General features: G+C 41.3%; 1 protein-coding gene across 2 annotated transcripts in view; it reads left to right on the top strand.

The window, feature by feature from the left end:
- IQSEC2 (IQ motif and Sec7 domain ArfGEF 2) overlaps positions 1 to 18,567 on the top strand; it is a 529,618-nt gene that overhangs the window by 70,181 nt on the left and 440,870 nt on the right. For both annotated transcript variants that reach the window (XM_033921442.1, XM_033921396.1), the window contains exon 2: positions 8,602 to 8,631. In XM_033921442.1, the coding sequence (XP_033777333.1) occupies positions 8,602 to 8,631 (30 nt within the window). The remainder of the gene's footprint in view (positions 1 to 8,601; positions 8,632 to 18,567) is intronic.

The following is an 18,567-nucleotide window of genomic DNA, read 5'->3' as shown; positions in this document are numbered from 1 at the left end:
CAACATGCAATCTCTATCACTGTTCAGTGTTTAAGACCAGATCATCGTCTGGAGTTGTGTGCCCGCTGTGCTACACTTCAAAATCAGGCCCTTAAATGATGTCATGTTCAACTTGTAAAAATTTTCAGGGCCATGGATCTTACTCCAAACCCTCGACCCCAACTGCAACCTCGACTGTGCTGAAGTCTTCCGCGGGGCTAAAAGCTTCGACCTCGATCTCGCTAAAGCTCTCCTAGATGAGGAAGTCCTCATCCTTGGGGAAATCTGCCAAATCGTCTCCGGAGAAACTGTTATCCTCAGTGTCTCCATCAGGTCAGTTTCCTAAGACAGCCCTTCAGGAGTCACAGTCCATTCCAACAGCGAGCTTGGTCGGGCCAGTTGCTTCGAGACACCCAAAGAAGCGTGTCTTAAAATTGAGGAAACACTCTTCTTTAAGGTCGTCTTCCTCGGAGTCTATAGCCACACCAATTGCATCAGCTCCAGTGGTCTCGGTGATGGCTTTGCAGAATATGTTGGAAACTGTTCTGCATCAGGTTTTGGTAACATGCTTGCCAAATTGACTCCTGCCTCGACCCTGTTTTCTGCAGTCCATCCTGAGCACTCAGTAGTATTACAAGGAGCCGAGTCCTTGAAAGTGTCTCAACCTCGATCTCCAACTTCCAGTCCTACCTCACAACATAAGGTATTGCCTTCTTCGAGACACGGGGCAAGGTCACCTCATCATTCCTCATCGAGGCTGGATTCGACTCGGTCAATGCCCCATTTTTCAAGGCACAGTTCATCCTCACACCATCTGTCGAGACAGTTGTCAAGTCCCAGGTCTTCTTCTCGAGACTGACCTTGTTCATCAAGGCATCGAGACTCTTCAAGACCACCAACTCCCTTGTCGAGGAAATCTACTGTGGAGCCTCGCATCCAGCAGGCACAGGATTCTCATTAGTCGAGTTCTTCTCCTGCGAGGTCTTCTTCAAGACATCTTCCTTTCAAACCTGTCTCTATTTCTCCAGCTTGTTCCTCAAAAAGAAAATGTTCTGCTTCTACTCATTCCAGGAGTGGACTTTCTTCTTCATCTGTGCCTATGGATTCAGATCTTCGGTACCAATATTCCAGAGAGGCTTCACCTTCTTTCTCTGCAGTAAGGGGAACTTCAAGGGGTTCTCGTTCACCTTCACCTCAACAGGGTCATCCCACTTCTGATCCGGTGTCCTTTACTAAGTTCCTATGTCAAATGAGTAAAGATCTCAACATTGTCTTGGAATCTGATTCAAAACACTCTAAAGAGTATTTGGAAGAACTGGATATGCCTAATCCTCCTAGGGATTCTCTCAAATTACCCATGTATGGCATCCTTTGTCAAACTTTCAAAAGAAATCTGGATACCCCATACTCGATTCCTGCGGTGCCAGCAAAGCTGGAATCTCGTTAAAGGATGGTCCATTGTAAAGGATTTGAGAATTCTCAACTGTCTCATCAATCTCTTCTCATGGAGTCTTCTTTAAAATGATCCAATCCTGCTAAAGTTTATGCCACAGTCCCTCCAGGTCGAGAGGGAAAGACCATGGACAAGTTTGGCCGTCTTCTGTATCAAAATTATATGATGACGAATCAGATTTTAAACTATAATTTTGTATTCACATCCTATCTGAAGCCAAGGGTCAATGCCATGCCTACATTCTTTAAGTATCTACCAAAACATCGGCTCCCAGAGTTTCAACACATGCATCATACTCTGGGTCAACTGCGTATACATATGGTTCAGGCTGCATATGATGCTTTTGAAATGTCCTCCAGAGTCACTGCATTCTCAGTGGCTACGTGTTGTCTAGCCTGGTTACGAACTGTGGACATGGATCCAAATCTACAAGATCATCTGGCCAACATCCCATGTCAAAGAAATGAACTGATGACTCCATTGATGACTCCATTGAAGCAGCCACAAAACACTTGTCTGAACATGAGAAATCATTTGCTTCTATAGTTAGGCCAAAGCCGAAGCCTTCCACTGCTAAGAGTTATCGACCTAATCCATCTTACCAGTCAACTCCTTAATTGAGACTACCTCCTAAGAAACAGCAGCAACCACAATGTCAGCGTAAACCTCAGGTTCCTACTGTGGCCAAGTTCACTCAGCCTTTTTGACCATCTAACACAGAGCATAACATCAATCTTTCTGCCTCTGTCTTCCCCTCTCCCCATTGGAGGTCGTCTCCATAATTTTTATCAACAATGGGAAGTCATCACATCCGACTTCTGGGTGCTCACAATAATCAGGGAGGGTTATTCTCTTCAATTCCTTCAGATTCCACCAGATCTCCCTCCAAGAGAGTATCCTTCCAACTCATCGCAGAACCTTCTTTTTCTTCAGGAAGCTCTGCTTCTTCTCCGTGCCATCGAGGAAGTTCCTCTAGAACAGCAGAGCACGGGATTTTACCAAAGAAGATGGGGGGTCTACAACCTATTTTGGATCTCAGAGCTCTCAACAAATTTCTCGTCAAAGAAAAGTTTCAGATGTTATCTCTGGCATCCTTGTACTCTCTCCTAGATCACGATTGGTTATGCTCTCTGGATCTCAAAGAGGCTTACACTCACATTCCAATTCACCAAGCATCTTGCAAAATTTCTCAGATTTTGAGTGGGAAATCATCATTTTCAATACAGAGTGCTACCCTTCGGCCTGGCATCATCTCCCAGAGTTTTCACCAAGTGCCTGGTTGGAGTAGCAGCAGCTCTGCGCAGCCATGGTATTCAGGTTTTCCCGTACCTGGACGACTGGCTCATCAAATATTCAACATTTCAGGGGGTTATTGTAGTGACCCAATGGGCTATTTGGTTCCTCCAAAGTTTGTGTTCGAGATATACTTTCCAAAATCCCAGCTACAGCCCTCTCAAACTCTACAGTTCATTGGAGCTGTCCTGGACACTGTGCAACTCAGAGCATTCCTTCCTTAGCAATGTCAGGATACTTTCATTCAGTTTTGTCACAAAGTGTTGACCGTCACTTCACTCTCAGTGAGACACATGATGGTTCTCCTAGATCACATGTCCTCTACAGTTCCCTTGACGCCTTTTGCCAGACTTCACCTCAGAATTCCTCAGTGGACCCTGGCATCTCAGTGGGTGCAGGCATTCGACCCACTCTCTCATCACATTACAGTGACTCCTTCTCTTCAGCAATCTCTTCACTGGTGGATACTTTCGTCCAATCTCTCCAGAGGGTTACTGTTCCAAATGCCCCCTCACCAGAAGGTTCTCACAACAGATTCTTCGACTTAAGCTTGGGGGGCTCATCTCGATGGTCTTCGGACTCAGGGGCATTGATCCACCGAGGACCATCGACATCATAAGAACATAAACATCGCCTCTGCAGAGTCAGACCATAGGTCCATCGTGCCCAGCAGCCCGCTCCCGCGGCGGCCCTCCAGGTCAAAGACCTGTTAGTGATCTTTTACTTACAACATTTTGCCTTGTATAGTATCCCTCTAACCATACCCCTCAATTCCCCTTTCCTTCAGGAATTCGTCCAATCCATTTTTGAACCCCAAAATCGTACTCTGCTCTACCACCTCCTCTGGAAGCGCGTTCCAGGTGTCCACCACCCTCTGAGTGAAGAAGAACTTCCTAGCATTTGTACTGAATCTGTCTCCCTTCAATTTCCTCGAGTGCCCTCTTGTTATTGTTACCCCCGCAAGTCTGAAGAATCTGTCCCTCTCTACCTTGTCTATACCCTTCATGATCTTGTAAGTTTCTATCATGTCCCCACTAAGTCTCCGCTTTTCCAAGGAAAAAGCCCCAGCCTCTCCAGCCTCTCCGCATATGAAAGGTTTTCCATGCCTTTTATCATTTTTGTTGCTCTTCTCTGAACCCTCTCAAGTATCGCCATATCCTTGTTGAGGTATGGTGACCAGTATTGAGCGTAGTACTCCAGGTGCGGGCGCACCATCGCCCGATACAGCGGCAGGATAACTTCTTTGGTTCTGGTAGTGATACCTTTTTTGATAATGCCCAACATTCTGTTCGCCTTCTTGGAGGCCGCTGCGCATTGTGCCGCCGGCTTCATTGTTTTATCCACCAAGACCCCCAAGTCCTTTTCAAGGTTGCCTTCCCCCAATACCTTCCCCCCCATCGTGTAGTTGTACATCGGATTTCCTTTCCCTACGTGCAAAACCTTACATTTCTCTACATTGAAGCTCAGCTGCCATCTATTTGCCCAATCACTCAGCTTGTTCAGATCCCTTTGCAGTTCTTTACATTCCTCAACAGTTCTAACCCTACTGGAGAGTTTCGTGTCATCCGTGAATTTTATAACTTTGCACTTCGTCCCTTCGTCCCTGTTTCCAGGTCATTAATAAATATATTGAACAGCAGCGGTCCCAGCACTGACCCCTGCAGGACGCCACTCGTAACCCCTTTCCAGTCAGAGTAATGTCCCTTTACTCCTACCCTCTGCTTCCTATCCGCCAGCCAATTTCTGATCCATCTGTGCACGTCCCCTTCCACCCCGTGGTTCCACAGTTTCCTTAGTAGGCGCTCGTGGGGTACCTTGTCGAAGGCTTTTTGGAAGTCCAGATATATGATGTCTGTGGGGTCACCTTTGTCCAATTGTTTGTTTATCCCCTCAAAGAAGTGCAGTAGGTTTGTTTGGCATGATCTTCCTTTAGAGAATGCAAACAAGGACTTTATAAATTGTATCATCAAAATAGATGTGGGTCTCTTAAGCTCTCAGACGCCTGCGTTAGCTAAGTCATTGTCTATAAGCCAACTACAGCAGGCATAATGGTATCTTTCATCGAGCTGTTAAGAGTTTTTTTAGGTTTCTTGTATGTGTTTTTAAGAAATTTTTTAATTTTTTAATATGCAAATAAAATTTCATGCATAAAGTTAGAAATGCATAGAAAACTCAAAACCGGCACTTAGCTTTTAAATCGTGTTCGCCGGTGTAATCCTCATATAATCACCCAACGGGCCCCGTTTCACCCAGTGTAGGGCTTCATCAGGGGTCGGATTACTGCTCTAAAAAAGTATAAAAACAAATAATTAATATACAACCCTCTATCCTAACAATACTTTAAAAAGCTGTCGGGTACTTACCGAGCTGTTAAGGCTCGTTGTTTTAACTTGAAAAAATGGCGTTTGCAATGTTACAACGCCACGCATGCGCTTTATATCACTTCTGCTAATGCGCATGCATTGATCTTTAAATGGAATTTTATAGTTTAGATGTAAAAACACCACATACTGACTCTATTACAACACGGTTCTTAAACTAAAAGAAGGAATTCCATTCTATTGCAGAATTTAGAAAGTATCCTAGAAGATGACTATATATTTTTGTTCACTTGTTCACTTAACTTCCTGTGGGTGTGATTTTAGGAAGGGTCTTATTTATTTTATCTAAAACATTTATATTCCACACAATTACACTTTCAAAATGGATTGTTAACATACATAATTAAATAATACAAGAATATAGCAAACAATAATAACATTAAAATGTTAAGACTGGTCAAAGCTTTCCTCTTCGTTATAAAAGATGCTGAACTCTTCCTTAAAACAATTTAATTTCAAATCTAAACTCCTCAATATGCCTGTTGAAATAGAATTGTTTTAAGTTTCTTTTTAAATGATCCCAAATTTTGAACCTCTCTCATACTGGGTGGCAATGACTTCCATAATAGAGGCCCAACAATATAAAAGATAGATGATTGATATTCTTCCAATCTGAATGCATGATATGATGTGACTTCCAACTGAACTTTATTTGCAGATCTTAATGCTTATGGTGGTTGATAAATGTGCAAACTAATAGTGATAATCATATTGTAGATACCTGTTTCATTAAAACTTTAAAAACAGTACACAACATTTTAAATCTAATTCTATATTCTGTAGGAAGCCAGTTAGGAAAAAAGAGGCACAACAATTACAACCCATTAAAATTTGTGATCTGGGTTGGTCACTTTTGTAAACAGGACACTGGACTTGATTGATTTTCAGTCTGTCCCAGTATGGCAACTCTTATGTTCTTAAAACCCTATTATGTATTTATGAACTGCCTTTTTTGAAGTGGTTTTTAATACACTGAATAGTAATCAGGTACTCTTGAGTATTTTCCCTATCTGTCCTGGCAGTCTCATGATCTTACTGTGGTACCTGAAACAATGGAGGCTTGAATGACTTGCCAGGGGTCATGGGGAGCAAGGCTAGGATTGAGCTCACATCACATCCTCAGGGTGCTGAAGCAGCAGCTGTAACCACCAGGCTTCTCCTCCCCTCAACTTTAGAGCTACCTAAAGAGCTTTTAACAGATTTCTTTTATCCCAGTGAGCAAACTATTACAGTAATTGAAGCAAGGTGTTATAATGCTCTGAATCACCAGTCAGAAATTGTTATGATTTAACAAATCTTTTAATGATCCAATCATTCTCAACATAAAGTAAATATCCTTGATTATTTTCTGAATTTGAAATCTCGTATTAAAGGAAGAATCTAAAATTACACCAAGATTCTGAACTCTTATCAACAATGGAAATATTATCATTCTCAAAAGTAAAACGAAGTGGAATATCAGAACAAGGATAATCAGAAAGTAGCAAAACATGTTTTTTTGCAGTATTTAGTTTTAAATTCTCTAATGGTTGTAAATAAAGGCCAAGTTCCTTGAATGTCGATTTTATAGATTTATCAATAAGGTTTAGAAACTGAATGTCATCCATGTAAATTCTAAACTGCTAAGAAGGAATATCTGGGGGTGAAGAATGAGCATTTCTGCACTCAATAGTTAGCAAGTTTAAATTCATGTGTGCTAACTGATTAGTGCATAAGCTCATATCATCTACAAAGGTGGTGGTAAAGGCTCATGCAGTAATCTTTTTAATGGCCAAATGCTAATGGCAAAAGTAGCACATGAAAAACACAAAAATCTTTTCTGTATATATGACAAAAAGAGGCTATCGTGACTGTATGATCAAATGTTTATAATTACCCTCTATGGGGGAATTCTGTAAGTTAGTACCTAATTTAGGAATGAACAGTGCATATAAATGTATTTCAGTCATGTGTGCAGGTACGGTATATGGCAATGTTGATTGGTAAATGAACTCTCATATAATACCAACCAGCATAAAAGTACGTGTGTCGTTTCCAGTGCAGTAGGGGTGGTCCGCTTCTACAAGTCTGCTGCAGGAGATACTGAAGACTGTTTTCAGCACCTCCTCCTCCCTCCTCCCTGCTCTCTGTTGTCCCCAGTCAGTTATTTCTTCTGCAAGCGAGTCTGCAGGAGCAACTTTGATCTGCTCGATCTTCTTTTTTGGTTTTCATGTAGTTTTATTACAGGACTTTGTATTCCTATTACGCTCCAGTTACTGCCTAGTCTGAATGAGAGGAGCAGACTTCGGTCTGCAGCTTATAGGTGGATACTGCGGGGACCTGCTTAGCCAGTCTGCTAGAATTGTGGAGCTCAGGGGTTTCCCCGGGTGTTTGCTCACTCCTTGACTTGATCAGGAGTACAGCGCAGGCTGTACGGGCACCAATTGCATTTTTTTTGGAGCGCACACTGTGTCGGCTGCATTTTTCTCCCCCTTCTTCACGGCGTTTGGATCCTGGTCCCAGGGCATGAGGCTCAGTCTGGCTGTGGCCCAACTGGCAGCTGAAGAGTCAGAAGAGGCAGCTTTCCTGGTGGCAGAGGTCCTCTTTTTATTCCAGCTACCCTTAGAGGAGCTGTTGCAGGCTGCAGTACATCTTCCCAGCGTCTCGTCTGTGAATAGGGCTGTCACAGCCTTCAGGGCAGTTCGGGGTGGGGATAGGGGCTGAAATTGTGCTTTTTGAGGTTAAATCTCGCTGTAGCCTTGTTTTCCAACCCCAGAAATCCTAAAATCAATGGGTTTTTTTTAGGTCCTCCAGTGGAGTAACAGCTGTTTTTTAAACAGGAAATCCTGGCGGCAGTCATCTTGGATTTTTCCCAGTTTGAATTCTAAGTTCTCAAACTTCTTCAAAAAGCCTCATTTTTTATTCTAATCACCAGGGATAGCATCCTCATTCTCTAATGACATGAATTCATGCCAAGTTTGGGTCAGTTGGATACCCAAAAACCACCCTTGCACCGCGTGTTCCACTTCGCATGCTGGGGAGGCGGGAACCTCGAATCTAGCCTCTGACATCTTCTTAATGCTGCCAAACAATTGTTGGGATGAATAGGGGATGATTTTATCCTCTTGGGAGTCCCATGATGTGGTATCAATGCCTAATAACGGTTCTGATGACCCCAAAGTGAAAATAAAGTGCTCTAACCCTTCTCTTGAAGAGGGTTCTCAGTCCTCTATGCCCTTTACACCTAACTTTGTGATCTTGCTTTGGCAAGCCTATGTCAATGGTGCATTCCCCATGAGCTGCCCCAGGTGGGGAAACAAGAGGTAAAACTAGGGTCTGTGTTATTGTAGCAGGAAGGAAAAATGGGCAGACTAGACAGGAGCTGTGGCGTTTTTCTGATATTATATTTGATGTTTGTTGATCTCCCAGGGCACAGGTGAAAGACCTTTATTAGTCTGCAGCTTTACAGATCACTTCAATGTTCTTGTTGACATGGTTTTTATTTCTTTCTTTCAGGTCTGACGGTGAGAATTCAAGAACAGTCAGGTCAGTAACTGCTTTGTCCTCCTTTGCTTCTCCCACCCCCTTTACCCAGTCACAGAGCTCTGCTTGACTCCCTTGGGCTCAATGTGGGCCTGCTTATCCTGAGAAAACCAAGGGAAGGGTCTCATCTTGTTCCCTGGACAGTGAGGTTAGCATTTTGCTAACTTCAACCCTGAGCTGGAAGTAGAAAGAAAAGGAGTTTAAAAATCGAAATATTCAGTAACAGGGCAGAGCCTTGCAATCCAGAACACCCAATCCAGATCTGATTTTAAGTAACTTTTGTGGAATCTCATGAGAGAATATCAAATGAGACAATATTGAAGTTTCAACCTTCTTTTTGTTTCTGGGCAGTATGAAGACAATTTGCAAAGCTGTTTTCCTCGATAAATAGTGAGTGGTCTGGTTAAACTCATGATTTGGAAATAATCCCCCTCCTTTTTGGCTAAAAGTGTATGCAAACATGCACAGCTCACGTAGTTTTAACTTTTTTCTTTAAGCATTCCTGGCAATATATTTAGGTGAGGGAAGGGAAACAGAACACATATATCTGGTATTTTCAAAAGAACACACTCTTACTTTATCATCCCTTGGCCCACCCAGGCAAAGACAAAGAGTATGTACTAAGGTCTTTGCCACTACTAATACATACACTTTATGCTGGCTAATTTTCATAACTGAACTACTTGGTTTGATTATTAGCTACAAAGCAGGCACAGTAAGAAAGTGATTTTATAACCAGGTGCCTAGTTTAAGGGAGCCAAGATGCGTCTAGTTTAAGCCTATTTTATCAAGAAAAGTAGGTGCCTACTCTTCTTTTTAAAATAATAGCATTAGTAACTGAAAATGCATCTTAAATTAAGGCACAATCACTTACACCAGTTCTAGAGCTGGTGTCCATGAGCATGCCTACATTTTGCAAACGGTAATATTTTATAATCAATGCGAGTACTTGCTCACACCACCCATATTTCTTCCAAATTTCCACCCATGTGTACAGCCATGGTTAAAGTATGTGCCATGCTAACAATGTGCATAATTCTGGGTTGGCTGATATTTTAGAAGAAGTAATTTGTGCATGTGAATGGCCGCTTACACACATCAGTGATTAAAATACTGACATTTATGTATGTTCTTGGTGCTCAATACTAGGCATCTCCTTGTAAGATTACCTCCTAAAAGTACCCATGTACTTTGAAACTGCATGGACTATTTGAAAGTTACCTCCTTTATATATAATTTTACCAGTTTAGTGAATCATCCTTGATTTGCAAGTATACTTAAAAACTGCAGGAAGAAATAATGAGTAGAGGGGACTGACAATTGTAATATTTATAAATATTACTTTTAAGTTAATCTTCCTTTGGCCACCAATAGAGAGGAAGGCTTCACAGTGGAAGTTGCAGATGCTGAATTTACTCAAACTGGAGCGGGTCCAGATCCGGGACTTGGACTCTTTAATGGGACGTCAGTTTAAAAGGACTTGGCATGCGTTTTGGGACTCTTTGACCCCGAGGGTGCGCAGCTGTCTTTTGAATATGTAGCTTTACTGTCTGTGGTTCCCTTCATTCCCATGTTGTTCGGTGCATTGTAATAGGCGGATGGGGAGGGTGGGGGGGTTCTCACTGCATATTTAGAGCTTCATGATTACTGTATTGTTCTTTTCTTTTCAATAAAAAAAGATTGTACCATAGAGAGGAAGGCTATGGTTTAGACATTTCTATGCAGAGACATTCTTTGACGACAAAAACAAAAAATGGAGGAAAAATATATACACTCCTTCTAATTAGGAAGTGTGAAATAATCAAATCAAAATTTAAAAAAACAACACGCTAACATCAGAAATAGAAAATATTTTTAACTAGTATACTTGATTTTCACAAAGGAAGGTAGTGCTCAGAGACATGGAGGAAAAAGGGGAACAAATTCCCCAAAATATCTCACCTCCCAATCATTGCAATACTTTCCAATTCACAACAGATGGTATCTTTTAGTGTATTGTAATGAAATAAATTTGAAAAAACTTATCTTTAATTATAATTCTTTTGCTTCAAAGTGCCACGTTTCAAATCTTCATCAGGAAGCCAAATGGTAAAGATTAATAAGACAAAAAGTCTCACATACAGGGTGTCAGTCTCTGAAACACAAACCAAAAAGTACCTTAACATTAATAATTATCAAGCATTCAATAAATGCACTCAAATGCAAAATGTGACAAAATTAATTAAAGCAAAACTGAAGGGTACCTCAAGAGCTTTACAAAACAAGCTTTAAGGTACAACTTCACTGTTTGCTGTATTTCTATTGCCTGGGAAAATCGCAGCATTAAAAAAATTATTGGTCTGGGTCCTTTAAAGCCATTATTCCTCCTAGATGGGACTCTGTGAGCTCTTTCAAATTCTAATGGCTGTGGAAATTTTATTGAGAGGGTTTTCAGTATAAATTCTTCTAAAAACTTTATAAGATCTGGTCCTTCTGCTCCCTCTGGGAGACCTATCAATCTTACATTATTTAGTCTCCCCTTGTTATTCAAATCTTCCAGTTCCTTTGACAAATGTAAAACAGCCTTATGGTCAGACTGGCACTGGATCAATTTGGTCTCACAAGCCTCCACCCGATGCTCACAGCTTTCTAGCCTAGCATTAGAAATCTGTACCTCCTTGGTTAGGTTTCCCAGTTCTTCTTGCATTGAAGCCAGTTTAATTGAGTTGTCTTAAAGTAGATCTTGTGCACTTTTCAATCTCTCCATTATTTATTCTAACATTTCTATGGAGTCTTTGGGTAAAGGCACTTTAGAGGGAGTAGTGGGGTCAGGCTTTGACTGTTTGCTTGATCCTTTAGCAGCAAAGGTGTCATCTAATTTTGTTTGTCTCCCTGAAGCTATTGTCAATAAATATCTTTCTTCATGGAGGAAAATCTGTATTTCAAATGCTGATAAATTGATCTGAATGTGCTGTCAAGGGAAGAGCTTAGTAATCACACAGCCATCTTTGCTGCACCCAAGTTCCGGAATCAAATTGAAACTCTTAAGACTATCTTTAGAAGTTAAGGTTTGCATAGAGTACCATTCTGTTGTTGAAAAATACTGTTAAAGACGGATAAGTTGCCAGTTTCCGGAGCTCACCTATCCTTCCAGTTGGAAATGATTGCTACCAGAAAATCTCCTATAAAGTTAGAAACATAATTTCACAATTATGGATTTGTTGGAACAGTAGTTGTGTAAACTGAGCCAGAACCTTGTTTAAGGCCCATGAGGGTGTAGGTGGCTTTGTTGGGACTTTAATGTGAAACAGATCTTTCTGAACCACTTAGCCAAAGAAAGGGAAGAAATTGCCTTTTCTATTCTGGATCTGTGTAAGGATTGGTGGGTTGCGAGCCAAAATTTTAAATTGTGAGCAGAAATCTCTCTTTATGACTTCTTGTGAGTCAACCTTCATCGACATTTGACAATACTGCATATATTGTTAAATTATAAATGTTAATAGTTTGAAAATGTGTGGGCTTATGATAGAATGTGAAAGTTTTTCCCTTCTTCCTTTTCCTGTTTTCAATAATCATAAACATTGTCCAAATTCACAGTATCTCCAGTGGCCAAATGTAGTGATCTACTCCTCTTCTTCTGCCACAAGTATAGTATCTCTCTCTCTTCTCCACTCATGCTCCCACTCACTCCCAATTCCTCCCCCATGTTCTACCCCTCTCCTGCCTCAGAAGCTGCAAAATAACATTTCCCCTCTGTTCAGTGTTACCCGTTCTCAAAGCTGTAAAGCCTTTTATGTGCAGGTGCCAGGCCTTCCTCAAAAGCAGGAGTGTCAAACTCAATCACATAAGGAGCCGAAATCTATAACATAGGCTAAGTCGCGGGCCAAATTTTTTATTAAGATACTTAGGGGTCCTTTTATTAAGGTATGCTAACTGATTTGGCGCGCTAAATGCACACCTTAATAAAAGGACCCCTTAGTCTTAGTAGAAGTATAGGGTTACAACCTCTCCAACCCCACGCCGGATCTGTGATATAAACAAAATAAATAAGAAAGACTTTTTCTCTCTCTTATGTCCTAGTTCACACTTGCTGTCTAACACCAGCTCTGGCAGGATACACATTTCAAATCTGACATATTGTAATCACAAAATAGAAAAGAAAATTATTTTTTTCTACCTTTTGTTGTTTGGTCATTATTCAAATCATGTTGGTCCCAGGCTCTGGTTGTCTTCTGATAACTCGCTTGCCAGAGTCTCCTGCCCATTTGTCATTTTCTTCTTTCTCCGTGCTAACTATCCATCTTCCATCTGTCCTCCCTTTCTGTTTCCTTTTCCTCCCCCGGCGTTCTGGCATCTTTCTTTTTTTTTTTCGTCTCCATCCCTGCAGCTGCAGCGATGGACCCCACCATCCCCAAATCCACCATCTCTCCTTTTCTCAACTACCCTTTCATCCTGCATCTCTCCCTCCTTCCCCACCACCCCAGGGTCCACCATCTCTCCCTTTTCTTCCCAACTACCCTCCTATCCAGTATCTCTATCCCCCCTCCACACATCTCTTGTGTCTAACTTCTCTCCCTTTCTGTTCCTTCCCACCCTCCATCCCATTGTCCACCAGCTCTCTCCCTCTCCTGTGTTTTTAGATCCATTATTTCTTCCCCTCCCCCCCTCAGTCCAGCATATGAACATCTGTTTGGACCCCTCCATCACTCCCTCCATGTACTTTTACACCAGGGCCCGCTGCCGCCATCCCCCCAAGGCCTGCATGTTTCCCCCCTTCTAGCATCCTCCAGCTTCCCAGTCTCGCCTTCAAAGCAGCCTGCAGAGGATCACCGGTGCTGTAGAGAACCTAGCAGGCTGCCATTGGCCTCCACAGCACATTCCCTCTGCTGCAGTCCCACCCCTCCTCTGACGTATGGAACCGTGGCAGAGGGAATGTGCTGCGGAGGTCGACGGCAGCCTGCTACATTCGCTACAGCCGACCGGTGATCCTCTGCAGGCAAGACCTGAAGGTGAGACCAGGAAGCTGGAATGGAGGGTGGGAAGGAACAGAGGGCCAAATCTCGGGCCAAATCTAATTACCCTGCGGGCCAAATTTGGCCCACGGGCCTGAGTTTGACATTCCTGTCTACCGGCTTGTGCACTCTCCCCAATAGAAAGTGCAATGATGTACTTCCTGTTGGACAGAGGGTGTGACCTGGCAGTACACCTAAGTGGAGGCATATAGAGGAAGACCCCACACCAGCACTGAAAAGGCTATACATTGAAAGCACTGAACATTGAAAAGGTTGTACATTGAAAGGTACCATTGAAAGCACTGGCATTAGGAAAGGAGGGGTTGTGTGCTCCTACAAAGGTTTCTGTGCTGAGGCCTTAAAATTTGTGCACTAGCACATACATTACATTACATTTGGGATTTCTATTCCGCCTGTGCCTTGCGGTTCTAGGCGGATTACAATATAGAAGATATCTTGGGAATTCCAGTAGAATTACATTTCAGGATAAGAGTAAGTTACAGGAACAGTAAAGAATTATGATACTTCAATTTCACGTACCAGCACAGCTTAGCAGGAACATTGTTTTGGATTGTTGTGATGATGTAAAGATGAACTCTTCTGGGAAACATTTTAAAGCCTAAAGATTTTAGGTGTCAGTATGATGCAGTGCAGTTCAGGATTTACAGTTCAAGTTTATCAAATTTATTTAGATTTGATATACAGTATTTCACAAGGCATCGATGTGGTTTTCAACATTACCAAAAGTGAAATAGTAAATTGGGGTAAAGAGCTAAGAAAGAGAATGATAGGAGGTTAGAACTACAATGATTGGTAAAACAGATAAGAGGGGATAGGCAAGCAAGCTGTGTCGTTGTGCAAGGCAGAACCCCAAAAGCAAGCCAGTCATGATAAAGAAAGGGGATTTTACTGATATGCATCTTTAAAAAGAAAGATTTTTAACAATGATTTAACACGTTCAAAAGTCTTAAATCATTAGGGAGGTCATTCCATAGGGTCATGCTACATTTCTGGTAGGCCTAGAGTCTTTAGTCAATACAACTTTCTCTGTAGGCCCTGAATAGCAAGTCTCCCCATAAAGTTAGTCTGATTATAGGCCCTGAACTCATGCTGACAACCAGAAGAGTAAATATTCAAGCAGTTTGAGAACTAGGTAGGAAAAGAGACGTAGGTTAACACTGTCACATTGATGGGAAAACCTCTCCCATCTATGTGCAGTTAAGATTCTGATAGATTGCTTAGGTAAATGTAGAAAATAATATATCAATATATTATTTCATCCTTTTACAACATTTTTTAATGTGCCCCTTCAGGTCTTCAGAAATGTTTTCAATGGCTAAAATATTTTATTTGCACTGGCCTCGTAATCAGACCCGGTTGAATACTTTTTTAGATATTTTAAAAATAATTGTAAAGTGTTATGTGCTACGTGCTTTTCATTCTATTAAATTATATTTATAAGTTAAACTTATCTTTTCTTTAAAGCTGCTCGTATCTGGAAGGGACCTGTTGCTTCACATGTTTTGCTGTTAGGCTGGGTCAAGAAGAGTCCCCTGCAACATAAATCCATATCTTAATTCATAGAATTCATCTTCTTATAAGCATTTTTAATAATATAAAAGAGGATAAAGAGCCAAATTATAACATAAAAAATGGATATTTACTCCTTTGTAACTTACTGCACCATCCTGAACTTGTAACTTCTTTCGAACAAGATGGCAGCGGCATTCTTTTTTCTAAATTTAACCTCTCTCTACATTTGCGTCAATTACGTCAGTTACTGAAGGCAGCAAATCAGAGCTCACACTAATGACATCCATTCAATTTCCTGATTTAAGCCCCAAGGCTCCACAGTAGTAAATATATAAGCACCTTTATACTTTCTCTGAGAATCCATTTCATCTGTACAGTGAACACTAGCATGACAATATAAGGATTGGAGCTTAAATTTGGTGAAGGAGGCAGAAGAGTTTATTTGTTGACAGATAACTAACTGCAGGAAAATAGGGCATTGTTCCTACTCAGGCCAAGAAGAGGCTATCAGGATTAGTGTTATTTGTTCTCAAAGTGTTTATTTTTTATATTAAGGGGATTGGAGGACAGGCATGTAGAAGGCTTATCCCCTCTTAAATTGAGAAAGTATCCTCTACTAGGCTGACCAGGAGGGTTTCCTCAAGAAGAATTTGTAATCCTTCCTGCTGGACTGTATAGCAAACAAGTCTTCTGTACGAGTTTCTCCATTTTTAGATGATCTGTCTTCAAATTTGAGCTTCAAGGACACAATACAAAATATCAAACTCGCAATCTTTTACAGCTAAAATTTCCAGTGTTTAAGGATCTTAAATTGGCTAGACAACTTTCCCTTTCTGTACAATTTCAGTTAGTTAAATTACCATTTTGCTTGAGATCATGTACTCATTATCTTAGATTCAGGAAAAATTTAAATGCTTTTTTGTTTCAGTTTATTGATATATTTAATAATCGAATGATAAGTTTGTGACATGGTTTTTTTTAATGTTTTTTTATTTTATTATTATTAGGATTTTTATATACCACCTATCAAGGTTGTCTAAGTGGTTTTTACAATCAGGTACTCAAGCATTTTCCCTATCTGTCCCGGTGGGCTCACAATCTATCTAACATACCTGGGGCTATGGAGGATTAAGTGACTTGCCCAGGGTCACAAGGAGCAGCGTGGGGTTTGAACCCACAACCCCAGGGTGCTGAGGCTGTAGATCCAACCACTGCGCCACACACTCCTCAATGGGGAGGGATTGTAATTCCAGGATGAATTAGTTCATTTTTTTTTTTTTTTATATTATCTGTCCTTGAACTGAATAGGCATAGGTGGAATATAAAAATCAGTGTAATATAACATAATATAACTGGATCCACTGGGCTATGTGGTTGTTCAGGGATTCCTCATGTGGGGCCAAAACTGCTTAATTTATCCACTAACATATTGACAAACAAGCCATGTGTGTAACTGCCCTTTGCCGTAATCTGTTGTCTTCCAGACACAGTGGGTATGAGCCCATTTCCCCTCTGCTTGTTGATATAGAACGTGGTTGCTTGATTGCCAGTTTGAACAAATATGATCTTGGACAACAGGTATTGAGAAACTATTAAGGCTAGCTGTGTGGTGCAGTGGTTGAAGCTACAGCCTCAGCACCCTGGGGTTGTGGGTTCAAACCCACGCTGCTCCTTGTGACCCTGGGCAAGTCACTTAATCTCCCCATTGCCCCAGGTACAGTAGGTAGATTGTGAGCCCGCTGGGACAGACAGGGAAAAATCATTGAGTACCTGAATAAATTAATGTAAACCGTTCTGAGCTCCCCTATTGAATAAATAGATAAATTTATCTTTGGTGGACTGCTGCTTAGGGGTACAAATACTTGTTTGTGGGCTTCCCAACCCTGGAGAGAAATGACTGTGGTTAGAATAGCCTGATGTATAGGTGCCAGCTTTGGGTACCTGAGCACTCACAATATTCTGTTCTGTAGTTTTGGGGCAGAATGCACCATGTCACAGGGCTGCAGGAGAAAGCAGGAAGTAAGGTTTCCGTATCCTAGTTATTGCTCCCACCTTCCCCTCTAGCCTATTGGCTGACTGTGTCTGATCAGTGGGCTGCAGGGGCCTATTGGGACAGTGAATTACAGTCTCTAGGTTGCCCTTGGAGAATCATCAGCTGGATGGTTACAAAGGATTTGTGTTATGAATTTTGCAAGCGCCCTAGCACATCTCAATGAGACAGGCCCAATGAACTCTCAAGTCTTAAAATCAACTTGATAAAACATCTCAGAGACTCCCTGAGAACAATAGAATAATGAGATAGAACATCCCAGACTACAATAAACACCAATGGATCATACATAGTGTATTAGTTTACAGATTTACGGTATTGTTATTTCAGCTCAAGCAGATTGCTAAGGACTTTATGCAAGATCCTTAATGTTAGCTATATCTTGTTCCAACCATTACCTTCATTTGTAACCCTGGTATTTCCCAAGTTGACTTTCAAAACTTTAGTAAAATTAATAAATTCAGTAAATTTCAAACAGAGATTTATTGTAAACAATGCAAAAGACAATCAGGCTCACATTCAAACTGTGGGAGATTGCCGGCAATCTCCTGAAGTCCATGGCGATACCGGAAATTAAATGCCAGTGCCATATCCAGCTACTGGCATTGAATTTCTGGGCATTTTTGGCAGGCAATTGTCTTTGACTACCGAACTTAGCAGCTAGTTGCTGAATTTTGGTGGTGAGCAGCTCCGTTGTGCAACATAGCTGGAGACTGGGATATTCAATGTGGGATAACCGGCTATCCCCTGCTAAATAGCTATGTGGATAGCCAGCTGTGTGCTATTTAGATGGCCAGGAGCTGTTCCCAGCTCTCTAAATAGCCCTGAAATTGAATATCGGTCCCAATAAAACTACAGCCTAGCCAGTTGTTTCTTTTCACTTGGTGATCAGTAGCTCATTTCCTATTTAGTTCCCACATTTCTTCTTTTTATAAAAGAAACTGATTTCCTCTTCAGTGAGCTTGTGATATTTTCATATGCCATCATGTCAGTAGCTTTATAAATCCAGTTCTTGTATGTAGGAGTTTTGGGTGACTTCCAATTGTGGGCAACCGTGAATCTAGCTGAAAGCAGCAATTGCAATGTAAGCTCCTGTTAATCACTCCAGGTGTCTTTATTATCCTTCAGGACTTAGAAGAAAGATTTTTGAACATAGCTTGATAAGTGGTACATATCTTCCCAATCCCCTCTCAAATCTCTTCCAAGCAACATTATATAACATTCTCACCACATATGGTCAAAAAAAGCCTTCCACATTGCAGCCTCTCTGTTTCCTGAGATACCATTAACCCTCTTTGTCAATTTTGAAAGAACAACATTTACCCGACAGCTTATTTTATAAAGAAATTGTCTACATACTGTAGG

The sequence above is a fragment of the Geotrypetes seraphini genome, chromosome 1 (assembly GCF_902459505.1).
Source record: "Geotrypetes seraphini chromosome 1, aGeoSer1.1, whole genome shotgun sequence".
NCBI lineage: Eukaryota > Metazoa > Chordata > Amphibia > Gymnophiona > Dermophiidae > Geotrypetes > Geotrypetes seraphini.
This window is presented reverse-complemented; position numbering and strand designations above follow the sequence as displayed.